The 26,284-nt window shown below is 54.8% G+C and overlaps 1 protein-coding gene across 1 annotated transcript in view; it reads left to right on the top strand.

The window, feature by feature from the left end:
* The window catches only part of DICER1 (dicer 1, ribonuclease III), a 51,461-nt gene extending 33,689 nt beyond the window's left edge, over positions 1-17,772 (top strand). Inside the window, 6 exon segments of the mRNA XM_051839149.2 lie at positions 1,068-1,223; positions 4,775-5,684; positions 10,712-10,980; positions 13,116-13,278; positions 13,367-13,442; positions 13,782-17,772. Coding sequence (XP_051695109.2) covers positions 1,068-1,223; positions 4,775-5,684; positions 10,712-10,980; positions 13,116-13,278; positions 13,367-13,442; positions 13,782-13,959 — 1,752 coding nt within the window. The 3' untranslated portion in view covers positions 13,960-17,772.
* The last annotated feature ends 8,512 nt before the right edge of the window (positions 17,773-26,284 follow it).

The following is a 26,284-nucleotide window of genomic DNA, read 5'->3' as shown; positions in this document are numbered from 1 at the left end:
CCTGGTTCTCTGTTCTCCATGCACAAGTACTCGGTAGGCCCCGCTGATGTCAGATGAGCGTATTGAGGGTAGCGTCTGCAGTTTGCGATTTCCGTCCCCCGAGTCCCTGTTGCACGTGCCCTCTTCCTGGCCTTTGAGATACTTTGTTCTCCTAGTACCCAGCTCCCCCTGCAAGCTGTCAGGCTGCTACGGTCAAGCTGTGTCGGAGAGCCCTTTTGCACCGGTGACTGTCCTGTGTGCAGCTGGCAGGGGCTGCTCCTCCCCCTACTGACCTGTGCCTTCGGGGCTGGCTGGCAGCCAAGTCGCACGGGGAAAGGGCTCACGAAGAACTTATGCACGGAGCACCGGTTTTTAGAAAATGACCGTGAGGCTGGCAGTTCTAAACTCTCGTTTTCAATTTAGAAGCTAGACTAATGATTTGAGCAAATTAGGGAGGAGATCGAGGTGTTTGGCAAAGCAGTAACTAGAGCTGTTGGGTTGGTGTGACTAAGCGGTTCTTTGTTACTTGGCTCCGTTTTGAAATGACTGAACCAAAATGCCTTCCAGTGCCATCCAGAGCAGGGGAGTAGCATTTGAGAGGACGTTGCCACTGACATCGCATCTGTGGCCTGGATCTGAGGACTATAACATGGTTTTAGCTGTTTGGTGCTAACAGATGTTCACTCCTCCTCACCCCTTGGCTCACAGAGAACCGTGTTGTGACACCTTGGTTGTTTAATATGGTTTCTATTCCCTAGAGTCCCAATTAGCATTTTGCATTTTACGTTATGAGATTGTAATTTCAAAACTTTGCAACTGTCTCAACTGTTTCTTCTGATACAGTCAGAAGGAATCTATGCATAAGTGCTCTGCATTTTGTGTTCAGGAATACGTAATTACATTCCGGCATGTGGAGTACTTGGGAATTTAACATTCATTGTCATGAAGGTAGAAAAACTGTACAGCCCTTAGAGCTGGTGACCGGTTCCGGCGTGAGGAAGTCTGTTCAGCTGAGGATGTGTGTGCCTGCGTGGATTCCTACCATGCTCGTTTGGGGCTGAGTCTCACACAGGTCTTCTCTGCCTAAGGTCAGCAACTGTAACCTGTACCGCCTCGGGAAGAAGCAGGGGCTGCCCAGCCGCATGGTGGTGTCCATCTTTGACCCCCCCGTGAACTGGCTTCCTCCCGGCTACGTGGTAAATCAAGACAAAAGTAACACAGATAAATGGGACAAAGATGAAATGGTAAGTGGTTGGTCACCGGAGAGATTTGTTTTTTGATGAGCCAGAGGATTTTGTTCTGTTTTTCATTTTCTTTCCCTGATATTATTTTAAGAGTTGATATTTGATATATGAATTCCTTTAAATAGACTGTCTTTTCATTGGATCAGAAGTAGTGTTTTAATTCTGATGAAGGATGATTGCTATTTTCATTCCTTTTCCAAAAGCAGAATATGTAATGTTTGACTAAAAAAAGGGGGGGAGGAGAAACCCCTTACTGTTTCACACCACTGTTATATATGACAGTGTTATATGTCGCAGAGTTAACGTGTTACAGGGATACATGTCACAGAGATAATGTGTTACAGAGGTGACGTGTTACAAGGTGATGTGTTACAGGGTTAACGTGTTGCAGGGTTAATGTGTTACAGGGTTATGTATTACAGGGTTAACGTGTTACAAGGTTAACATGTTACAGTTACATTTTGCAGGGTTACATGTTACAGGATTAACCTGTTACAGGGTTAACCTGTTACAGTTACGTGTTACAGGGTTATATGTTACAGGGTTATATGTTACAGTGTTATGTGTTACAGGGTTATATGTTACAAGGTTAACATGCTATAGTGTTACATGTTACAGGGTTACTTGTTATAGGGTTAACGTGTTACAGGATTAGCATGTTACAAAGTTACATATTACAGGGTTACTATATTACAGGGTTAACATGCTACAGTGTTACATGTTACAGAGTTAATGTGTTACAGGGTTACATGTTACAGAGTTAATGTGTTACATGGTTACATGTTACAGGGCTAATGTGTTACAGGGTTACATGTTACAGGATTAACATGTTACAGAGTTACATATTACAGGGTTACTATATTACAGGGTTAACATGCTACAGCGTTACATGTTACAGAGTTAATGTGTTACAGGGTTACATGTTACAGGGCTAATGTGTTACAGGGTTATATGTTACAGGGTTAACGTGCTACAGTGTTACATGTTACGGGATTAACATGTTACAGAGTTACATGTTACAGGGCTGCATAAACAGTATTAAAGTTCACAGGGTCACATATCACAGTGTGGACTGGGATCTGTTTAGAGAAATGACTTTTGTGACTGAAGATCTCCAGGCTGTCTGTGAAATCACTGATTTCAATAAAATCTTGCTCTTAACGTCTCAGGATTTCCTTGGCACTATTTTTCCTCTTGTGAACTTAGAGCCATCGTACTTACAACTTGGCATTTTCTGGAAATAATGTAAATCTTGCAGTGACTTACAGTGACTTACTTGCAGTGACTCCGAATGCTAGCAACAGCTGCTTCGTCTTGTCTCAAGGCCACCAGAGGGCACCTTGCAGGGCCTGGGCTGGGGAAGCAGTCGGTCCAGCGCTGCGGTCTTTGGGGCAGTGCGGGTTCCCCGTTGGGGACGGTTCATTGTCACCTGGTCGGCGGAGGCCAGAGCTGGTAGTGGTAGTGTCTGCCCAGAAAGTTACCGGCTTTGGGCGCGCCTTTCTCCCTGCCTTGTCCCCTCTGCGGCTCTCTAGCGAGTGCCACCTGTTCAGTGATGAAACTTTTTAAACTCATGTAGTGTTTCCTTATGACAGAAGGGGGCTTTTCTGGAAAAGCCTTAAGAGAATAATTTAATGCAAGTTAGGTCAGACAAATTACATTTGTTGTTAATTTAGAAATGTGTAGAGCCTTAAGGAAAATGTGTGGAGTTTGAGCTTCAGAAGAAGCACTCCATTTCTATGAAAAACGTTCCAAGAATAGTCATCCTTTTTTTGTAAAGTGTTTCATAATCTGCTTGGCTCTTTTTTAAAAATTGTAGTGTAAAGGTGACCATGTTGTTTGATTTTTTTTTTTTTTAAGATAGAATACCAAGTGCATATTTTCTCTAACCTTTCTGACATCTTGGCACTTAGGTTCTTGGGATACGTTAAAAATACTGCTTAGGTTTTCATTTAATAATCTGTGTTTATGAAATAGGCCCTTGCATTGTGCAGGAAGACAGCAAGGTTGTGCTGTCACGTGTTTTTCCTGTGCCTGCGTGCCTCCTGGGACGGTGCAGGGCGACTTGCTCTCTTGATCAGTCCTGGCACACTCTCGGGAAGTGTTCTGTGAGGTGGCACCGACTAAGGCGCGGCGGGCGGACGTGGAGCCAGAGGCACTGCAGTCCCCTGCCCCTGCCCCTGCCGCTCATTTGTGAGTGCAGAAGCCAGTCCTTTAGGGTTTGTGCTCTGCCAGTTTTAGTTCGTGGCAGCACCTTGCTCAGGAGATGAACTTTTTTTTAATTGTTCCATCTGATTTTAAATTGCATTTTGACCGTTTTTTTCTTAGGAACCAAACAGTAGTCAAAAACATCACTTGTTACCTTGGAAAAGTCTAAGGTTTTTAACAGAAATGTTTCCTTGGGGTCTAACATTGTAATTTCTTTGGTGTGCTTCCTTATTCTGGAAAAGGCTTTTTTTAGCTTAAAAGAATGAAAGATACATGCTGACAGATATAGGCTTGCTGCGCGGCTGTTATTTCTTTTCGAACAAATAACAGTGTTTATATCTCTCTTGATTTGAGTATTTAAAAAATGCTAAACAGTTTGAAAACTTTTTGTCATAATACTCTGGAAAGTTGTCACACTCAAAATCAAAACATGCCCTCTTGCCTTTCCCTACAAAGTTTTGTTCTGTTTTGTTGTTTTTGCTGTTATTGTTATTGCATCTTTCTAGCATTGCAAACAAGTTACATCATTACTAAATCCAGCCCATTATTAAGGTTGTCATTCACAAATAAGCTTTAGCCAAAGAAATGGGGATTAGCAAAGAGCTTTCGACAGCACTTGGATTGTTGTTTCATGTTAGCCTACAGTTTCTTCTATTTTTGTCAGTTATGCTGTAATCTCTACCCGGATTCCAGGAACTCAGAGTGGAGGGGAAAGGCATATAATTTCTTGTATTCATAGCTTAGTTCAGTGATTTGCTTTTATTTTTTAAGCAAAGCGATTTAGTTTTGTGTTGTAGCTAATGTACTTTGAGCTGGGTGAAAAACTGTATTTAAAAACCCTATTGTACATTTTTAGAGTGATAAGAATTTTTAAATAATTTTATCTGTTTTTATGTTGTGCTCTTAATTGCAAAGATAACGCTTTATCTACATCTGGAATGTCCCAGTCTTTAAGAATCTTGCAGAGACAGAGACGCATTGGAACCGCATGGGAGTGCTTGCACTGTGCATCCTGCCGGGGGCGACTGCCTCGGGCACGTTTTGTGCTGGGACATAGAGTTTTAACTTTATTTCCATGTTCAGAACCCTTAACTTAAAGCTTCGTTCTGGATAAAGGTCATTTTATAACTTAGAAAACGAGCATTCAAAGAACTTGTTTTACTTTGTTTATATGATTAAATAACTTATTTTATGTTAATTGAAAACAAATGGCCGTGATTTTAAAGTTGCCTTTTAGTATTTGTGGTTGTCATTTGAAATTATCCATAACCCTTGCTTTTATTGAGTTTCAGACCCTTTTAAAAACAGCAGCTATGTCTCCCTCCTTCCCATTCCCCTCGTTTCAGACAAAAGACTGCGTGTTGGCTAATGGCAAACTGGACGAGGACTGCGAGGAGGAGGAGGAGGAGGAGGAGGAGGAAGAGGAGGAGGAGAACCTGGTGTGGAGGGCTCCCAAGGAGGACGCGGATTACGAGGACGATTTCCTGGAGTACGATCAGGAGCACATCAAGTTTATAGATAACATGCTGATGGGGTCAGGAGCTTTTGTGAAGAAAATTTCTCTTTCTCCTTTTTCCACCGCTGACTCTGCGTACGAATGGAAAATGCCCAGGAAGCCCTCCTCAGGCAGCAGGCCGTTCTCCTCGGACTTCGAGGATTTTGACTACAGCTCTTGGGATGCCATGTGCTACCTGGATCCTAGCAAAGCTGTCGAAGAGGACGACTTTGTGGTGGGCTTCTGGAATCCGTCGGAAGAAAACTGTGGTGCTGACACGGGGAAGCAGTCCATTTCCTACGACTTGCACACCGAGCAGTGCATCGCCGACAAAAGCATCGCGGACTGCGTGGAAGCCCTGCTGGGCTGCTACTTAACCAGCTGTGGCGAGAGGGCGGCCCAGCTCTTCCTGTGCTCGCTGGGGCTGAAGGTGCTCCCGGTCATTAAAAGGGCCGACCGGGAGAAGGCCACGGGCCCCGCTCGGGAGAACCTCAACAGCCAACACAGGCAGCTGCCCGGGAGCGGCGCCACAGCCGCAGGAGCCAGCTCCCGGGGCCCCTCGGCGTTGAGAGACCTGGAGTACGGCTGTCTGAAGATCCCGCCAAGATGCATGTTTGACCATCCAGATGCAGATAAAACGCTGACTCACCTTATATCGGGTTTCGAGAATTTCGAAAAGAAAATCAACTACAGATTCCAGAATAAGGCTTACCTGCTGCAGGCTTTTACACACGCCTCCTACCACTACAACACCATCACTGGTAAGGAGCCGCAGGGCCGCCCGGGGCCCCTGAGAGTGCAGGGTTTAGCCCTGGTAGAGAAGGGTCTGGGTGCAGTCGTGGTGCGTGGTGGGCACGGTGTGGGAGGCAGCAGGAGACGGAACACTCTGTCTGTCTCGTCTCCGGGGAGCCAGCGTTGTTCCCGACCCTCCACTTGGAGCACGGTCGCCTCTCGTGCTGCGCTGGACATCGTTAGAGGGATTTGCGCCCGGAGCGTCGGGGTGCTCTTCCCGTGCTGATGCGTAGTCAGTGCTGCTTGTGGGGCTTGACTGACTTGTCGTCTGGGTGTATCTGCACATCCTCTGTTCTCCCTGGAGTCCTCACATCTAAAGATGGCTAGATTAAAGGGAGCTCGCCCAGGAACGCTTCGTCGCTCCCGGTCCGGCTGCTTCACCTTCCACTCCTCCCTGTGATCTGGTTTTCTTCCTCTTTTATTGAACAGCCTCCCAGTCCATTAGCGCAGGAGGGAGAGTGCGTTCTTAAAGCCAAAAGCTAAAGTTTATATTTTGTTTTCTGAATCACAGCCGTAAGTGCTTGAATCCGGAATACCAAAGCAAAGTGTCAAGTGTGTATAGTTTGTGTAATAAGATGTTCTGCAAAGTGCAAACCCAGAAAGTGAGAAGCCGGCTGTTTTCTGGCTGAGAAGGACTGATGGGACGGAATCTTGCTTTTCTTTCTGGAGAACAAATGATGCTGGGTCTCACTTCTCAGCTGTGCCTCTGAGCTCGCTGGGCACACAGGGCACCTGCCTCCCTCTGTCCTGAGCCCGCTGGGCACCAGGGCACCTGCCTCCCTCTGTCCTGAGCTCGCTGGGTACCAGGGCACCTCCCTCCCTCTGTCCTGAGCTCGCTGGGTACCAGAGCACCTGCCTCCCTCTGTCCTGAGCCCGCTGGGCACCAGGGCACCTGCCTCCCTCTGTCCTGAGCTCACTGGGCACCAGGGCACCTGCCTCCCTCTATCCTGAGCTCGCTGGGCACACAGGGCACGTGCCTCCCTCTGTCCTGAGCTCGCTGGGCACCAGGGCACCTGCCTCCTTCTGTCCTGAGCTCGCTGGGTACCAGGGCACCTGCCTCCCTCTGTCCTGAGCTCGCTGGGCACCAGGGCACCTGCCTCCCTCTGTCCTGAGCTCGCTGGGTACCAGGGCACCTCCCTCCCTCTGTCCTGAGCTCGCTGGGCACACAGGGCACCTGCCTCCCTCTGTCCTGAGCTACTGGGTACACAGGGCACCTGCCTCCCTCTGTCCTGAGCTCGCTGGGCACACAGGGCACCTGCCTCCCTCTGTCCTGAGCTCACTGGATACCAGGGCACCTGCCTCCCTCTGTCCTGAGCTCGCTGGGTACCAGGGCACCTGCCTCCCTCTGTCCTGAGCTCGCTGGGCACACAGGGCACCTGCCTCCCTCTGTCCTGAGCTCGCTGGGTACCAGGGCACCTCCCTCCCTCTGTCCTGAGCTCGCTGGGTACCAGGGCACCTGCCTCCCTCTGTCCTGAGCTCGCTGGGTACCAGGGCACCTCCCTCCCTCTGTCCTGAGCTCGCTGGGTGCACAGGGCACGTGCCTCCCTCTGTCCTGAGCTCGCTGGGTGCACAGGGCACGTGCCTCCCTCTGTCCTGAGCTCGCTGGGCACACAGGGCACCTCCCTCCCTCTGTCCTGAGCTCACTGGATACCAGGGCACGTGCCTCCCTCTGTCCTGAGCTCGCTGGGTACCAAGGCACCTGCCTCCCTCTGTCCTGAGCTCACTGGATACCAGGGCACCTGCCTCCCTCTGTCCTGAGCTCGCTGGGTACCAGGGCACCTCCCTCCCTCTGTCCTGAGCTCGCTGGGCACACAGGGCACCTGCCTCCCTCTATCCTGAGCTCGCTGGGCACACAGGGCACCTCCCTCCCTCTGTCCTGAGCTCGCTGGGCACCAGGGCACCTGCCTCCCTCTGTCCTGAGCTCGCTGGGTACCAGGGCACCTGCCTCCCTCTGTCCTGAGCTCGCTGGGTACCAGAGCACCTGCCTCCCTCTGTCCTGAGCCCGCTGGGCACCAGGGCACCTGCCTCCCTCTGTCCTGAGCTCGCTGGGTACCAGGGCACCTGCCTCCCTCTATCCTGAGCTCGCTGGGCACACAGGGCACGTGCCTCTCTCTGTCCTGAGCTCGCTGGGCACCAGGGCACCTGCCTCCCTCTGTCCTGAGCTCGCTGGGTACCAGGGCACCTGCCTCCCTCTGTCCTGAGCTCGCTGGGCACACAGGGCACCTGCCTCCCTCTGTCCTGAGCTCGCTGGGCACACAGGGCACCTGCCTCCCTCTGTCCTGAGCTCGGTGGGTACCAGGGCACCTGCCTCCCTCTGTCCTGAGCCTGCTGGGCACCAGGGCACCTGCCTCCCTCTGTCCTGAGCTCGCTGGGTACCAGGGCACCTCCCTCCCTCTGTCCTGAGCTCGCTGGGTACCAGGGCACCTCCCTCCCTCTGTCCTGAGCTCACTGGGCACACAGGGCACCTGCCTCCCTCTGTCCTGAGCTCGCTGGGCACACAGGGCACCTGCCTCCCTCTGTCCTGAGCTCGCTGGGTACCAGGGCACCTGCCTCCCTCTGTCCTGAGCTCGCTGGGTACCAGGGCACCTCCCTCCCTCTGTCCTGAGCTCGCTGGGTACCAGGGCACCTGCCTCCCTCTGTCCTGAGCTCGCTGGGCACACAGGGCACCTGCCTCCCTCTGTCCTGAGCTCGCTGGGCACACAGGGCACCTGCCTCCCTCTGTCCTGAGCTCGCTGGGCACACAGGGCACCTGCCTCCCTCTGTCCTGAGCTCGCTGGGTACCAGGGCACCTGCCTCCCTCTGTCCTGAGCTCGCTGGGTACCAGGGCACCTGCCTCCCTCTGTCCTGAGCTCGCTGGGTACCAGGGCACCTCCCTCCCTCTGTCCTGAGCTCGCTGGGTACCAGGGCACCTGCCTCCCTCTGTCCTGAGCTCGCTGGGCACACAGGGCACCTGCCTCCCTCTGTCCTGAGCCCGCTGGGTGCACAGGGCACCTGCCTCCCTCTGTCCTGAGCTCGCTGGGCACACAGGGCACCTGCCTCCCTCTGTCCTGAGCTCGCTGGGCACACAGGGCACCTGCCTCCCTCTGTCCTGAGCTCGCTGGGTACCAGGGCACCTGCCTCCCTCTGTCCTTGCCTCAGTTCCTCAACTGAATGCATTCTTTTCATCGCTGTGAGAAAACAGAGGAGTCGGTGAGCATTGCTCTTTGTCCACATTTTGACAGCCGACATCTGCTCACCCCCGCACTCTTGTCTCTCAGCCTCTTGGTTTGGGTCAAATTCAGCATTTCTTGTGTCAGTTGAGAAGGTCATCCTGTGCGATGCACATAAAGCGGGAGTGGCGTGGCGTGTCACCACTTTTGTGGAGAGGCGTGGCGTGTCACCATTTGCGTGGAGAGGCGTGTCACCACTTGCGTGGAGAGGCGTGGCGTGTCACCACTTGCGTGGAGAGGCGTGGCGTGTCACCATTTGCGTGGAGAGGCGTGTCACCACTTGCGTGGAGTGGCGTGTCACCACTTGCGTGGAGTGGTGTGGCGTGTCACCATTTGCGTGGAGAGGCGTGTCACCACTTGCGTGGAGTGGCGTGTCACCACTTGCGTGGAGTGGTGTGGCGTGTCACCACTTGCGTGGAGAGGCGTGGCGTGTCACCACTTGCATGGAGAGGCATGGCGTGTCACCACTTGCGTGGAGAGGTGTGGCATGTCACCACTTGCGTGGAGTGGTGTGGCGTGTCACCACTTGCGTGGAGAGGCGTGGCGTGTCACCACTTGCATGGAGAGGCATGGCGTGTCACCACTTGCGTGGAGAGGTGTGGCGTGTCACCACTTGCGTGGAGTGGTGTGGCGTGTCACCACTTGCGTGGAGTGGCGTGGCGTGTCACCACTTGCGTGGAGAGGTGTGGTGTGTCACCACTTGCGTGGAGTTGCGTGTCACCACTTGCGTGGAGAGGCATGGCATGTCACCACTTGCGTGGAGTGGCATGTCACCACTTGCGTGGAGAGGCGTGGCGTGTCACCACTTGCGTGGAGAGGTGTGGCGTGTCATCACTTGCGTGGAGTGGTGTGTCACCACTTGCGTGGAGAGGCGTGGCGTGTCACCACTTGCGTGGAGAGGCGTGGCGTGTCACCACTTGCGTGGAGTGGTGTGGCGTGTCACCACTTGCGTGGAGAGGCGTGGCGTGTCACCACTTGCATGGAGAGGCATGGCGTGTCACCACTTGCGTGGAGAGGTGTGGCATGTCACCACTTGCGTGGAGTGGTGTGGCGTGTCACCACTTGCGTGGAGTGGCGTGGCGTGTCACCACTTGCGTGGAGAGGTGTGGTGTGTCACCACTTGCGTGGAGTTGCGTGTCACCACTTGCGTGGAGAGGCGTGGCATGTCACCACTTGCGTGGAGTGGCGTGTCACCACTTGCGTGGAGAGGCGTGGCGTGTCACCACTTGCGTGGAGAGGTGTGGCGTGTCATCACTTGCGTGGAGTGGTGTGTCACCACTTGCGTGGAGAGGCGTGGCGTGTCACTACTTGCGTGGAGAGGCGTGGCGTGTCACCACTTGCGTGGAGTGGTGTGGCGTGTCACCACTTGCGTGGAGAGGCGTGGTGTGTCACCACTTGCGTGGAGAGGTGCTGTGTAGCAGAGCGGAGGGCGTGGGCAGCTCTGGCTCTGCTGCACTGGTGGCTGATGTGCGGTGGAGATGCCCGCACCTGCCGGGCCTGCGCGGTGCTGCGGGAGCAGGGGTCAGTGAGAGGGCAGCTGTGAGTGGTCCTCCTTTTATTTTCTAATACTTAGCGACTGTTAGTCTTTTGGCCACTTGAGGTTTTATAATCCCACTTTACGTATGAGAAACATGCTTTGCATTGGCGTCTTCTCATTGAGGAATATATGTGAAAATGGTCCTGCGTCAGAATCTCACGCGTGGGCTCAGGGGTCAGACCCTTCTAGGCTGTGGCTGTGCCAAGGGTGGACTGGGGCCCTGCCTTTGACTCCTCTGGTCCTCTCTCAGATTGTTACCAGCGCTTGGAGTTCCTGGGTGACGCGATTCTGGACTACCTCATAACCAAGCACCTTTACGAGGACCCGCGGCAGCACTCCCCGGGGGTCCTCACCGACCTGCGCTCCGCGCTGGTCAACAACACCATCTTCGCGTCGCTGGCCGTGAAGTACGACTACCACAAGTACTTCAAAGCGGTGTCCCCCGAGCTCTTCCACGTCATCGATGACTTCGTGCAGTTCCAGCTGGAGAAGAATGAGATGCAGGGCATGGATTCGGAGGTGAGCGCTGTCTGAAAGCCTGTGGACTCGGTGTCGGCAGCACCGTGCCCTCCGGAGCCTGGCGCGGCGGGGCTGGCTGCCTGTGCCCTGTGCCCGGAGGGCTCCGTCCCAGCCTGCTGTGCGTCCTCTGGGGCGAGCGGTGAGTGAAGTGCGGCTTCCAGGGGCTTTTAACCCAGGCCCTGGGAGCGCTCGGCTGGAGAGGGCGCCGGGGTTTCCAGCTCCCTGCCGTGTCCCAGGCTGTCCTCGGGCTCCAGAGTGTCGCTCAACTCCCCACTCTGGCGGTGAAAGCCCAGTGTGGCTGAAATGGATCCGAAATATTGCTGATGTCTCAGGTGAGCATAACAGATACACATCCTGCTTCTCTTGAAATGGGAAATCTCATTTAAATACCAAACTTCTGGCTTTTTTAGCCATTGGAATTTGGGAGGCTTCTGTCCTGAGGTCAGCCAGAGGTTCTTTGCTGATGGAGCGGATTCAGATGTTTCTGGACTGGCAGGGTATTGCTTCGTTGTTTCCAGCCTCTGATGCCCAGGGACGTTCGTCTCATAGCTCTGTCCCAGAGGGCACTGTCACTGCCGACTTGCTCGTTTCTCTGGATTTCTTGTTAGGCGTCCAGGAATTGGTTCTTAATACTGCTAGCCCCTTTAATTGTTTCTTAACTGTACCTTCCTATTTTTTTTAAGTTGTGCCGAGTCAGTGTTCGGGAGTAGTGAATTTCTTTGGCCTTCTGTGAGGAGCAGGAGGGTCTGGGTGTTTGAAGTGCAGCCGGTGCAAAGCGTGAAGGGCTGGCGGCAGCAGGGGTGTGGGCTCGGAGGGCGCCCACGTGCAGCGCCCGCGGCCTGCCGTTCGTCTGGTCTCCTGCTGTAGTAGTCGGAGGAGTCAGCCGAAGTCCACGGGCTCACCGGCCAGTGAGGCGCCCTGACTCGGCTGGTTCTCTGCCGAGTTCCCCTGCCTTTGTGTTCGCTGACACGTGTCCCGCGGGCAGCTCGCTAGCCCGCTGTGAGTCTTTGGGACGCCCCCGCCTCTCTGCGCGGCGCTCCGGGTCAGCTGTGGAGAGGCCTGGCCTCGGCGAGCTCTGCGGCTCCTCCTGCCGAGACGGCGGCCCCGGGAGCAAGTGTCTTGTTTGCCGGTAGTCAGCCTTGTAGACGCACTCCGTGACCTGAGCGCGGCTGAACGGCGCGTAGCCACGAGTCCTTTCTCCTTTTCTCCCTTTCTCGTTACTCCTTTCGCAGATAATTTGCATTTTTGAAAACTACAGATACAAATACAAAATCCAGGTTGCTCCATTGTGCTGCCTCAGGAGTGGCCAGTGATGTTTGAGGACATAGGCGTCTGCTGCCAGACGTCGCTGTGTTGAGTGCAGCGTGGAATTGTGTGATTCACAGACGGGACTGTAACTTCCTTCACTTAATGCATTGTGGGTGACTTTCCATGTAGTGACTGACATTTTTGATTTTCAGTGGCTGCAAGCTAGCCAACGCATGGCTGCTTTTTAAAACAGTCCTTTACGGCTGGGTAGTGAAGTAGTTTTGGGTTAGAACTGTTAACAAGCATGGTTGTGAGAAACATGCTTATGTGTCTGGTTACCTTCTTAGGTGCATTCCTGGAAGTTGGATTGCTTCACATAAGATTTGGGGACTTTTAAAGGGCTTTTGATTGATTTGAGGACCTACTGTGTGTCACACATTCCATAACAGTGACCGTGTGTTAAGTGGTTTAATGAAAGGGAGCCTGTAGGAAAATATCTTCCAAATTCAATGTCTCTGCCCAGATTTTACATCCCAAGCACTCCGTGCCCAGCAGCACCGCGTCGGTCAGCGGCCGGGGCACGGCCGGCTGGAATGCGCTGTTCTGTGTATTCACGAGTGGATTTCAGGTTTCAGTGTGCACTGACTGACTGTGTCTAGCTCTGTGTTAAATGGTTTTTGTTTTAATTTATAAGTAACCTTTGGGGATTTTTCTTTTTTAGAGAGAACACTTGAGAAGAGCCGATGCGGCATAGCAGGCGGTCCATAGCTGATTGGCATGGTTACCTTTGGGGAGTAATGACAGTCAGACCCGAGGAACGCAGCTCAGCCGTGTGGCCACCTGGAAACGTGACTTTTGATTACAAGTCACTTTTCTCTCTGTAACAGCTTAGGAGGTCTGAGGAGGATGAAGAGAAAGAGGAGGACATTGAAGTCCCGAAGGCCATGGGGGATATATTTGAGTCGCTGGCCGGGGCCATTTACATGGACAGTGGGATGTCGCTGGAGGTGGTGTGGCAGGTGTACTACCCGATGATGCGGCCTCTCATAGGTACGGCTTCTCTTTCCCCGAGGGGCAGGCTCGGCGCTGACGCCACCTCCAGGGTGTCACTCACGTTATTCTTGGGTTCTGATTACAGAAAAGTTTTCTGCAAATGTGCCCCGTTCGCCTGTGCGAGAATTGCTTGAAATGGAACCGGAAACTGCCAAATTTAGGTAAGAATAAAAAGGAGAGAGAGAAATGCGCATGGAAAAAAGCTACCTGACAAGGAGGGAGAACGTCTCAAAAACACCGTAAACTACTGCTGTGTCCTGGGGCTCCTGTCGCGCAGCTTCCGCGCAGGGTGCTGGGCTGCTCCTGGCGTGTGATTTGATGGAGCGATGCTGAATGGCAGCTGCACTGGTGGTGCGGCGGTGCGCGCCAGCCGTCCTGCCGACTCCTTGTGTCCTGGCAGCCTGCGCGTGACGCTCGGCCTAAGAGAGCTGCTCACCGCTGGCTGACAGCAGTAACAAATACTCGGACTTGTCGTTCAAGCGGTTTGGCTTTCTTTCCAGCCCGGCTGAGAGAACGTACGACGGGAAGGTCAGAGTGACCGTGGAAGTGGTGGGAAAAGGGAAGTTTAAAGGCGTGGGCCGCAGCTACAGGATCGCCAAGTCGGCCGCCGCGAGACGCGCCCTGCGAAGCCTCAAGGCCAATCAACCTCAGGTTCCCAACAGTGAAGCCCGTTTTTAAAATTCGAAACAAAAAAAAATTTTTTAAAAATGGAGGGGGGAAATATTTAAATAGGGCGGTATTAAGTTGCTATTGAGTGGAATGAACTGAAGGCAGAATTCACAGTGTGTTTGATAACAGATAGATAACAGAATAAAACATTTAACAAATGTATAAAAACTTTGGAACTAATTGTAGTTTTAGTTTTTTGCGCAAACACAATCTTTTTTCCTCACTTCTGCTTTGTTTAAATCACAAGAGTGCTTTAAAGATGACATTTAGCAAGTGTTCGAGATGATTCCCGACTGTGTATCGTTTGTCTGTTCCTTGAGTTTAGTTCCTGTCGGCTTTGTGCAGCGCTCGAAGGCCCTGTTGCTCACTGCTGTGGCGTCCTCCAGGAGTGCCAGTCCCGCGTGGCTGCTGAGCCCCAAAGCACGGCGCGGTTTGGAGGGGAGCCCGTGAGCCAGGGTCGACTTCTCTGTCCACATTGCGGTGTCGTGGGAGGCCGCCGCCGCCGGTCACTGTGGCACTCCGCGGCAGGGGACTGGGCTGGCGTGTGGTCGGTCACACCTGTGGTTTCTGACGCCCCGTAGTCTTGCATTAAAATAAAACAGAAAGGTTCTTGCCTTAAAAGTAAAACCTTCATGGATATTATTCTTTAATTTCTGATCTTTTTGGAGCAAACTCTTTTACATTCCCTCGTCTTGTTCTGCGTTAGATGTTGAGTCTGTGTGACGCAACTTACCCTTGTAGGTGTGACTTACTACAGGCTTATCCTAGGATTTCTGTCATACGTGTACTGAAGATATTTTAAAAACCAGAATATGTAGTCTGTGGGTTTTCTTTTAACCTCACGATAAAGATGATCTCTGGCTCAACACCCAGTTTTACTGCGAGTCTCGCTAGGTAGTTCCACGGATGGAAATGTTTATGGCAAATAACTTTGCCCTGCAGGCTGTCGCGCTAACAAAACACTTTAGACATATCACACCCAAATATGCTGCAGATTTTATAGCGGATCGGTTATTTGTTTAAGGAAGTGAGACAGCACCTTCCCCCCGTCTTCTCACCCCGACTTCTGCCTGTGCCGCGCGGACGCTGCACGCCTCGCACCTCCCCGAGCCCGGCTGTCTGTGCCTGCAGAGCGTCGTGTCCGCGCTCGGCTGCCCCACGTTTGGTACATCTGTGATTTAGGTCGTTGAGTTAGGTCAGCTAGCTCATTGCTTCCATCTTTGGAAAGGAAAAAAACCCTGCATTTTTAGGCATTGGCCTAAGTTTCTTTAATTAGGATTGTAGGCACTCTTCACGGAAATACCTCAGTTCTTTTCTTTTGCATGCGTTTGCCCCGTTTGGTGCTATGTTTATGTATTATGCTTGAAATGTTAATTTTTTTTTGCACTGTAACTATAATACCTCTTAATTTACCTTTTTTAAAAGCTGTGGGTCAGTCTTGCGCTCCCGCCAACATCCCAGTAGAGGTTTGCTGCAGTTTGCCTGTTAATTATGCTTGAAGTGTGAGAAAGTGGAGTGGAGCTGTCTCGCATGAGGATTTTCCATCCTGGCTCTGAAGGTGATGCTTCGTGTCCCGCCGCGTAGCGCGCTCCCGGCCCACGGAGAGGCGGGGGTGGTGCGCACAGCTCTGCTCGCAAGGGGGCCCTGGGCGGGGGCCGGGGGGCTAGCTTCTCCACAGTTATTTGTTGTCTCTGCTCTTCAACTTAAACTGAAATGTAGATTATGACATGAGTTTTGTAGCAGATTAATTTAGGTGGCTCATGTTAAAATAACTCTGATTTGTAATCCTAGGTGTGTATTTGCCTTTTTGGAAAACCTTAATATAAGATCCTGGCAAGCTAAAACCAAGCAGTTCTTGAGTGATGTAGCTCTGACAGTGTACCAGTGACCTGTAAGGCTGGATGCGAGTTTTCTGAGGGAGATCGAGGGTAACTTCCGTCACTCCTCTCTGGACAACTTTTAAACTACCTGATGCCCGGAGCGAGGGCTTCGCACTGTTTCTGCTGCGTTGACCCCGGCAGGACAGGACTCTCGCCTCCTGGCACCCAAGTCATATTGTTTCACGGTTAAAATCCCCAGTAGGAGAAAAAAAGCCTCAATATATTTTGTAATCTTAAGAAGAGTATTTTTTGTTAATACTAAAAAGTTCAGACTTGGATATAATTAGGTCACACGTTCTCAGGGGTTCAAATTTCCTGCTACCATTCAAACTGTTTTTTCGACAGCAAACTTGATTTCATTTTCTTGTCAGAGAAAAATAGCTGAGTTGTACTGAGACTCGCGGTCTGAAGCTTGCTGTGGTCCCCGGGTGACTGAGTTAGGAAATCGAGCCTGAGTCAGGCGGGCGAGGGCGTGGACGCTCCTGCGCTTCTGTGCTGCAGTTGCGGCCCTGGGTCCCCGCTCCAGCTCTGCGGCACTTTGCCTCCGTCAGTCGAGTCGCTCCCTGTGACCTCGCCTCGCAGCCCTGTGCCGGCCAGGAGAGAGCCAGCAGGTGGCGTGGGACGGGCTCCGCGCGTCCTCCCCGGCGCGGACAGAACCCGCTTCCCGCAGACCCGAGGGCGCTGCGGCCCGGGCGGCTTTCCCCGCAGTTCCGTTCATGTCGCGCACATAAGCATTGCACTTGGTACCAGGCTTTACCTCATTGCAAGGAAAAAACGCTCAACCGAGAGGAGGAATTAGAGTTTGGCCTTGCTGCTGTTTGATTTCCCGGATTTGAGAAAGATGATTATAATGCCTGCGATGTGTCGTGTACTTGCACAACTTAATAGGTCATTTTTGTCTGTGGCATTTTTACTGTTTGTGAAAGTGTAGCAATGACTTGTTAACTCCTAATTGTGTTTCTTAAAAATGTTTGTTGTATTTCTTTCCTTTCTCCTTTTACATTATGTGAAGTGATTGCGTTTAGAACAACCTCTAACACTCCTGTAATTATCCTTTACAATACTGGCATTCTACTTCCTCAGCAGGGCTTGCCCTCAGAGAGCCAGAGGCTTGGTTTGGTTCCGTGGGCTCCGCAGTAAGCAGAGTCATCCCCCCAGCAGTCCGGTGGCGGCTGGCGAACCCCGAGAGTAAGCCCCCGCTGAGGCCCGGCTGATTTAAAGCTTGCTCGCTGGCTCTGCAGCGGCAGCGGGTGCGCTCCCGGGCAGCGAAGCCAGCAGACGGAGGCCCTCGTGTCTTTGTCTGACTGCGTCTGGAGCCCCGGCCGTGTCCTCCGCGGCCCGCGGGAGAGAACCGGGCCGTGCTTATTACCTGTGTGGTTATTCTAATTACATTGAAATAGGTATATTTTTCCAACCACTGATTACTTTCCAGGAATTTAATTATTTCCAAATGAATTTCTTTATTTTATATTGTACATGGAAAGTTTTAAAGATATGTTTAAGACCAAGAATATTAAAATGATTTTAAAGGTTGTTGGAGACACCAGTAGCAATATGTAGGGAATATGCGTTGAGACCGTTGTATTTTCTACCAGCAGTGCAAAGCATCTTTCGGAACTAACTTGTACATAGGTTCTAATCGTTACCTGTTCTGTTGTTTAGTCGTTTTTATTTGGACCCCAACTGCAGACCATTGCAGTGTTGCAGGTGTGCTCAGAATTCACTGCAGCAGCAGACTGTAGGCGAACAGGAAGCAAGTCCTGGCTTCTCTGCTGTAAATAGAGTGGAGGAAAGTGACGAAAACCCAGTCTCACTAGCACATCACCGCGGCGGGGGGCGGCCGTCACGGCGGGCCGCGCCGGTGGGGCAGGGGCCCCTGCACTTGTCTGTTCTGGTAACAACTGTAGCCGAGTAAATCTCCAATAAAGTTATGATCTGTTCACTCCGGTGTCGTCCCCTCTGTTTGCTTCAAGCTGGGGCTCGGCTCAGAGGGGCCACGGGGCAGCCCTGAGTCCCTGGCAGGTCGTGGGAAAACGCGGAGCTGCGAGGAGAACGTCTGGTTCTGCCTCGTGTCCTCCTGTGCGCGGAGTTGGAAGGTAACAGCTGTCGTGTTCAAGACGGAAAGAATCCTGGTGCCTTTTCCTGGAATTCCGTCTCTGGGACTGCGGGGCTCCAGGAGCAGGATCCTCTGTGACCGGCTGACTCCTTCCTCGCGTAAACGTGATTGCTGTGAAGTGAGCGGCCCCCGGGTTCAGCTTCCAGTGCTGCCGAGAGAGTCCCGTGCTCTCCCGCTCGGCCCAGCACGGCACAGCAGGAGTCGCTGGCCTGCAGGAGAGGAGAGGGCGGTAAGCAGGGCCTTCTTAGGAGAAGTTTTGCTTTTCCTTTGAAAGTTCAAATTAATCCCTCCCCTCCCCTCCCTCTGCGCGGTACAGGAAAGGAGGGAGAGCCTAGGGATTTAAGCCCCGAGGAATGTGGGTGGGTGCCTGCTGCCCACTGCGTGCGTTGGTGTTGCCGCCCAGGGTGTGCGCAGCGGCTGGGGCCACTCTCGGGGCCAGAGCTCCTTCCCGCACCGTGCCAGCTGAGCAGCCGCTCCCAGGCTCACGGTAAGGAATGCAGCCAGGCAGGCGTGCGGCTGCAGGTCAGGATGTGTGTGGGGAGAACCCGGTGGCGGTGCGGGGATCTGTGCGTGCAGGTCCAGTTGTGGGTGGAAGCCCCGCCTTGCAGACACCGGTGGGCCGGAGGATGCTCGCATGCGCTGACCTGTCTGCGAGGCGGGGCGAGAATGGCCGTGTCTCCTGGGGGCAAAATCCACAAGGAAAGGTGCCAGTTTAACAGTGTTAATGACCCTGCAAACATCCATGGTGTGGTACGGCCTTCCAGCCCCAGGAGTTTTTCCTAATCCCAACCCAAAATTATACCCTCCGAACAGTAAAGCCCCCCCGCCCCCGTCCGAGTCCCTATTGACCGCGTTGTCCTTTCTGGCCAGATGGAGTGAACCCTTGTTTGGGACCTCTTGCAGGTGGCACCACGTAGTGTGTGCCTCTCTGCGTCTGGCTTGTTTTACTCGGCGCCTTCAGGGCCCCTGCCGGTCGCTGTGTGCGGCCGAGCTGGCTTGAGGCTGGCTGATGGTGCGGCCACCACAGCTCGCTGATCTGCTCATCCCCGCCCGTACGTGTGGGTGGCGCGGGCCTCCGGCTCTGTCGCGGCACCGCTGTCCAGTCTGCATGCCCAGAACTGGACGTGCTGGGTTGTGTGGCGACCGCGTCACTTTCCACAGTGACTGCACGGGTCTCAGGTTTCCTGCGGCAGTGCACGGGGCTTCCGGTGTCTTCACAACACCGCCCCGCCGGCGCGGTTGGTAGTAGCCATCCCCATGGTCCTTCCCTTGTGTCCTGTGTCCTGTCGGCCCCGCCCCCCCAGCCAGTCTTGCCGGTCGGCCTCCTCGACATAACCCAGTCCCCTTTCCACTGCCACCACCCTGAGGGACACCACGTGGCCTCTGCTGCCCGTCACCACCCCGGCTGGCCCTGCTGCTGCTTCTCTGACCCTCAGAGGGGACAGCCCTCCCTGTCACCACCCTACCTTGCTGTCCCTCGGACCGTGCCGGTTGTTGAAATCCGTACATAACTTCTTCAGAACCTGTGTTTCCTGTGAACTTCTGAAGGCGTCCCCACACGCATGGATTTAATTTTTTCTACATCGAAATAAGCTTGTAATTGAGTTTTGCAGGAGCTGTTTGAAGCTCCCTGGTTTGGGCAGCGTTTGTTTAGCCAGCTGTCGCTTTGTTGGGACATTCACGTTGTGTTCCCGGGTGGGGGTGGGGGCACCCTGGTTTGCTAGGCTGCTCCCCGTCAGAGCTCCGTTTTGCTCGCAGCTGACCTGTTGCGGAGGTGAGGGCCCTGGCCTCACGCACTTCCTCGTGTGCGTGGAAGGGCGCTCACGCGGGCTGCCCCTCCTGAAGCCCCCAGTGCTCCAGAAGCCAGCTTTTCTGGAACTTACTTGACAGCAAAACCTGGCGTGTTCGTAACACCTGTGCCATTTAATGTCTGCTGCGGGCCCTGCTGGCTGCTGCGGGCGTCCCACGGTCTGCAGGATGTGTACAGAGTTGCTACACACACACACGGGCCTCAGGAATTTCAGGTAAGGACAGTGGACCTGTCATAAGCTTTTCTGGATACGTAAGGGTGCCCGGCGCGCACCAAGCGTGATACCCTTTATGCCGCCTACCGGTTGATGGGTTATGGAGGGGTGTGCACCAGAGGTTCAGACTGAGCCACCTGAGCGAGCAGCCAGGTGGTGCTGGGGTCAGGTGGGGGTGTGCGTAGAACGTGGGGTGCAGTGCTGGACGCGGCCAAGCCCGTGGCTGCCGCAGCCCTCTTGGAGCTGGGCGGGATGAGGCCAGGAGGAGCCGAGGGAGTGCTTGGCCGTGACCCCGCGTCCACCTGCCGTGGAAGCAGTTCGCAGCATCCTACGGGCACACTCTGGGGCCTGGGGGAGTGAAGGTGGGGTTAGAACACGCGTGCAGAGGCGTGGAGAAATGTAAATAAAGTTTGTATTCTGTGCTATGCAGAAAATGCAGCTGTAGCCCACACGGGCAGGCCTGGCAGGACGCATTTCTTTGTTTTCTGTGAAACCCTAGCAACTGCGTCTCAGAGGAGGAAGCGATTCTGCAGTCCCCCCTCCGCTGGAGGAGAGGCGGAGCTGGGAGCCGCGCTCTGTTACCCAGCGGGAGAGGGACACAGCCCGGCCAGCCCGGTGAGGTGCGCCCCTGGGAGCCCTCCCGACCAGACCCAGCAGAACGCAGGCAACGCCTGCAGCCTCACACTGCTCCTCCTGTCCTTGGAGGCCGTCAGTTTTGCAGAGAAAAGGAACCCTCCTGGGTGGCAGGCGGTTACCGTAGGGGTCGCGGGGACAGGACTGCCAGGAGTCATGGTCTTCCACTCAGTATGCCGGGGCTTCAGGTCAGCACGTGTGTGTGTGCACACATGCACACGCACACACATGCACACATGCACACGCACACACATGCACACATGCACACGCACGCACATGTGCATGATGGAGGGGTGTCCCCTGGTCTTGGTAACTGCCTCCCAGTGCCCCTTGGTTGGGGGCTGGGGGGCAGTAGTTGGTGTGTATGGATCTGAGAAACTAATGAGAAAGTTACCAGGCAGTGAAGCAGTGCTGTTTGTAGCTTGAAAAAATTTTTTCTAGCGTTTTGAGGAACTAATTGGAGACACAGAAAACTCCCATGCATTGCCTTATTCCCCCAAAGCCCTCAGCGAGCAGAGCTGGGCCAGGAGAAGCCGGAAGCTGGACCTCACTCCTGCTCTTCCCACGTGGGTGGTGGGGACCGAACGTCTCAGGCCAGCACCTGCTGCAGGTACACAGAGCTGGGGGCGGAGTCCCGACTTGACCCCAGGCCCCCTGTGTGGGACGTGGCACCCTGCCAGATGGATGCCCGCCCCTGTGAGCTGTCAGTAGCACGGAGCAGTGCCTGTTTCCCTGGAGGCTTTTGAACGATGAGGCTCTGCACCTCACCCCCGCCCGCCCCGTGCCCGAGACGTGAGATCCCAGGGGTCTGGATGGACGCCATGCAGCAACGCGGGGGTCCTGGTCAGCGCCCTCTAGGCAGCCACGGGTTAAACGATCACAGAGGATTCCTGGCAGGACTTCCAGGGTCTTTGCCTGGCTGGAGCACGTGCAGATGGGCGGGCACGCGGGCCTTCCAGCAGCTCTTGGACGTGGGGTCCTGAGCTCCGCACCTCGGGCTGGGCCCTGGCAAGGATGTCTCGGCAGCTGGTGAGCCCAGTCTCCGTGGTGCTGGGAGCCCCTTCTGACCATGTTTGCCAACCAGTGGACTCCCCACGGTGGGTGGAAGGGAAGGGTCACTGGCGCCCGGCTGGTGGGGCTGAGTCTAGGCCCTGTGGTCCTGGCTAAACTTGGCTCACAACCAGCAGTCCCGGAGTGGGCCCCACCCCCCAAAGTGGGTGTTCCATGCTCAGCCTGGGACTGCACGATTTGTGAGGTTCACTTCCCTCACAGGGTGGGCACTGCCCCCATCCCTACCCCAGCAGTCCCAGCTCTGCAGCCTCCAGGGCGGCCTCACCGTGTGCACCGACCCAGCCTGATTCGCCACTCACCCAGCGCCCCCATCCCACCACAGCCCCCAGGGCGTCCCCTCACCGGGCCACCAGGCTGATCGCACTCCAGGCCTGAGTAGGTCCTCAGGGACCCCTTCCCAATACCTCCCGCCCTCTCGTCCCCTGAGCCCAAGCCGGGCCTGACCCCCGTCCCCCGTGCCACGTGCCTGCAGTCGGTATGAGCCTTGAGCGGCTCTTCCACCTGCGGCTGCGGCGCAGGCCCCTGGCACACAAGCGACGGGTGACCAGGGCCGCGGGGGTGGCGGGGGTGGCAGCGCCTGTAACGCGTTTTCAGAAGTGTTTGAGGGGCAGGCGTGTGGGGCAGGGGCTGTGCCGCTTAGGACGCCCGCATCCTGTCTCCAAGTGCGGGATCCAAGTCCCGGCTACCTGGGAGCTGCTTGAGACCCTGCCAGCCTGGTGAGAGACCCAGATGGGGTCCCAGCTCGTAGGAGGCTGGCATTCGGGGAGGGAACCAGCAGATGGAAGATCTCTCGCTATTTGTCTCTGACCCTTGCCTTTGAAATAAAATGAAAATAAGTAAACAAACATTGTGGGAATAACAATACGGCACTCCCAGGAGGTGTGGTACTGCGGGGGGGGGTGGGGGGGGTGGGGGTGGAGGAAGGGGAGGGCCCAACGGAGCAGAGAGGGCAGCGTCCAGTGCGCCTGGAGGTGGGGTTTGAACAAACACCGGACCTCGTAGCCGACCCTTCCCCTCTGTGCTCTGCCTACTAGGCAACTCGGCTCATCCTCCACTTAAATGTCCAGTAAGCACCTGCTGTGGGCAGGCGCTCCCCTGGTTCTGGGGCTAGGACAGGCCGCAGCCGATCAGCGGGTAGTTATTTTGCAGCAACAAAAGCCGGTGGTTTTAGAAGCAGCAGATCCTCGTTTCCCCTCGTCTTCCTTCCGCTGCCTAGCGGGACCTCTGGGGACTGGGGCGAGCCGGGCGCAGGGAGCCGACCAGGGTGGGTCACCTGACCATGGAGGAGGCAGGCAGCTTTGAACTTGGGCCTGTTAAATGGATGTAGCCCCCGAGAGAGCTTCCCATGCCAGGGGGCTCACCTGCGGACGGACCGCGGGACCCGAGTTGCTTCGATGGGCAAATGTGTTTGTGCTGGAACTTCTGGTGAGCCTCCAGGCCCGCGTGGGGCCGTGTTTGGTGCTGGGTGTGCCTGCTGCCTATTTGGGAATAAAGGGCTGAATCAGTCCTCCCAGCCAGAATTCCAGCCTGAGGTTGTGTTTATAAATAGCAAACCCCGCCTTCCAGAAGGAAGCTCACAGAAGCCGCGTTTGTTGACAAAGGGGAGGAGCTGGCGACCAGCGCTCCGAGCATTTCTAGGCATCTGAAATGCTGAGTCCCAGACACGCCCCGGATAGTCTGATTTTAACCCCAGCTGGCGCCTGGGGCCGCCCCGGACTGCCCTCCCCTGCCAAGTCAGGGGCCTCAGGTGGTCCTTGACCGCTGCAGGGAGCCTGGACGGCCTAAGCTGTGAGTGCACAGTGCTGAGGTCTCCGTCGTGGCTGCTCTAGACTGCAGATTCCTGGAGGCCAGGGCTGTGCCGCTGCTCGTTGGCTGATGCTCTGTTACTTCGTTGATTCACAAATAGCAGTTCTGCATCCATGCGGGCCAGGAACCTTCTGGCGCTGTGGGGACCGTGGGATTCGGTCCACTAGACCCCTCCGTCACTCGCTGGGAAGTTGGCAGCCCAGGAGGGTGGGAGCGGGGTGGAGAGCCGACCCTTGGCCAAGGAGACCCACTGCTGCGGTTCTGGGGGGCTGGGTGCTGTGGCAGCGTGGCCACGTGCAGATAGGAAAGACCGATGCTGTTCGTGGAGGCTTCCTGTAGCAAGCATCGCCCCTCCCCACCTCAAGGGAACAGATACCATTCCCACCCTGTGGATGCTTCATGGGCCCGGATGTTGAAGACGTCCCGGGAAATCATGCTCCCCTCCCTCACTCAGGGCTCCTATTACAGTGAGGATGATTGCGTGCACCCAAGCATCTCAGGGCGTTGTCCCCGCCCACAAGGACCGGAGACGGACAGAGGATTAAGGGAACATCTCAGAAGGGGTGAAAACTGAGCTGGGTTTTGAGGGATGAGTAGGAGTGCTCCCTATGGAGGGCCTCACTGTCGTGGTAGTGCCATGGCCATTCAATCTGGTTTCTCCAACAGCCTATATTATCCTTCAAACGATGCCTCTGGGAGCTCCCAGAAGGTCGGTACTGTTATTGCCTCGGTCACAAATCCCTGGGTATTTGTGAGCAGTCATCTGGAGTGTGGGGCCAGTGAGTCGTCCCTGTGAGCTCACAGCTTTACCCAGGGTTAGGGTATCTGCAGGGCTGGTGACATCCCCGCAGACGCTCAGGGACAGCCTGTGTTTTCCCGACCTGCACTTCCTTTTCCCTCCTGGAGCCTGGGTTCCTCCAAGCACGAATGAGGTTTACTCACATCAGCGAAATCACAGGGAGTTGGGAACTCAGGGCTGAGACCTGGGCATCTGCCTTTGAAGACGTTTCCCAGGGGGGCGACCGCTGGAGGAGGAGGTCCCCAGCTGGGCTGTGCACTGCTGAGGTGGCCGGAGGGACCAGCCTCGTCTCCTAGCGTGAGCCTGAGCTTCCTGTTAACACCGTGGGCTCTGCCCAAACCACCGGTGCTGGGAAACCACAGGGTGTGGGGCGGTCACTGGCACAGCGGGATGCTCGCACTGGGATCGCAGCGCTGCATTCAAACCGGCCCCGCTGACAGTCCAGCTTCCGGCCAACGCACACCCTGAGAGGCAGCCGGCGGCACCCACGAGGGAGTGGGTGAACTCCTGCGTGGAGCTCTGGGCTCAGCTGTTGCAGGCATTCGGGGAGAGAACTGGCAGATGCAACATCTATCTGTCTCTCCCCCTCTTTCAAATACAATGAAACTAAGTAAAAATGAAAAGGAAGGAAGCGGGGTGGGAGGAGAGTGAGAAACCCTGGGCCAGAGCCGTTAGGGCGCTCGGCTATGCGGCCGTGGTTCCCAGGGGGCGCTCTCTCCGCCGTCTGGCTCTGGGTACCATTTCTGCACTCTGGCAAGCGGCCTCTGCCTTCCGTCCCAGCCCTGGCTCCCTGGCTTGACAGGTGAGTTAATCCCCGCATGTGGCAGCGGCAGCACTACAATGAGGGTTTTGATGACCTCGTTATGAAATACGCTGGGGCGCCCTAGGGGGGGGGTCGGAGGTATTTGAGGTCCTTAGGGATCAAATGCGAGATATTACTAAAACGAGACTCCATTTAATAGGCGATAAATCTTGATAGTGTAAGTTTAATATAGTTTGATGGTTGTAAATCCACTGAATCCACCGTAGGAATTTGCTGTGTTGCATTTATGAAATATTTAGTCAGGTGTTTATAAAGGGGCGGCTTTCCTCATAAGGTCCTCATTTTTATGGGCTTAACAAGAAAATTTCATCTTGGCATCAAGGATGCTGCTGCACGGGGTCTTTGATAAAGAAAACACTGTAGTCTGTAAAATAAGGAAGCTCTCGCTAAGGCAAGAAGTCCAATGCAGAGGCAGGTTTGAGTAGAGATGTGTACACGTTACATGCGTGTGCGTGCGTGAGGCTGTACGTAGGATAAGAAAATGCTATGACGAAAGCCTGAAAGTCGGCCTCGGGGGCAGGTGTTCGGCTCGGCGAGCCGCGCTGGCTGCCCCCTGTGACGCCGGCACCTCAGCTTGGAGCTCGGCTTCCCATCCAGCTCCTTGCAATGCGCCTGAGGAGGCACAGGAGGACGCCCGCGTGCTCGGGCCCCTGCACCCACATGGGAGACTGGGATGGCGTTCCAGGCTCCTGGCTTTGGCCTGGCCCAGCCCCAGCCACTGTGGCTGTGTGAGGAGTGAATCAGTGGATGGAAGATCCAGCTCTGTCTCCCTCCCTCTCTCTCTCTCTCACTCTGCCTGTCAAGCGCTTTTTTAATGTTCCGATTGTATATATTCAGGCAGAGTACATGTGCGGTGGCCATGCTGGGGCTGTGCGGCTGTCTGTTCAGGTCGACTCGGAGAGCGGCCAGGGGACCCCGAGTTCATTACTGGCCATGTGCATTCATTTCCTGTTGCCGTGTGACGAACCGAACAAATTGAATGGCTTAAAACACACGGTGATCCTCCAGCGCGGACCGTGGGGCGGGCAGCTGGCTCTGACCAGGCTGCGCTGCCGCTGTCCCCGGCTCAGCTCTCCCTGGACGGGAGCTCTTCCACATTCCTGTAGCTGGGGACCTGGGGCAGCTGGCTTGTCCCCGCTGCCGCAAGTTACTCCCTCCAGGAGTAGCTTTTAAAGCATCCCT

The sequence above is a fragment of the Oryctolagus cuniculus genome, chromosome 20, assembly GCF_964237555.1.
Source record: "Oryctolagus cuniculus chromosome 20, mOryCun1.1, whole genome shotgun sequence".
Classification (NCBI taxonomy): domain Eukaryota; kingdom Metazoa; phylum Chordata; class Mammalia; order Lagomorpha; family Leporidae; genus Oryctolagus; species Oryctolagus cuniculus.
The sequence above is the reverse complement of the archived record's forward strand: the minus strand, read 5'-3'. Positions and strand labels throughout refer to the sequence as shown.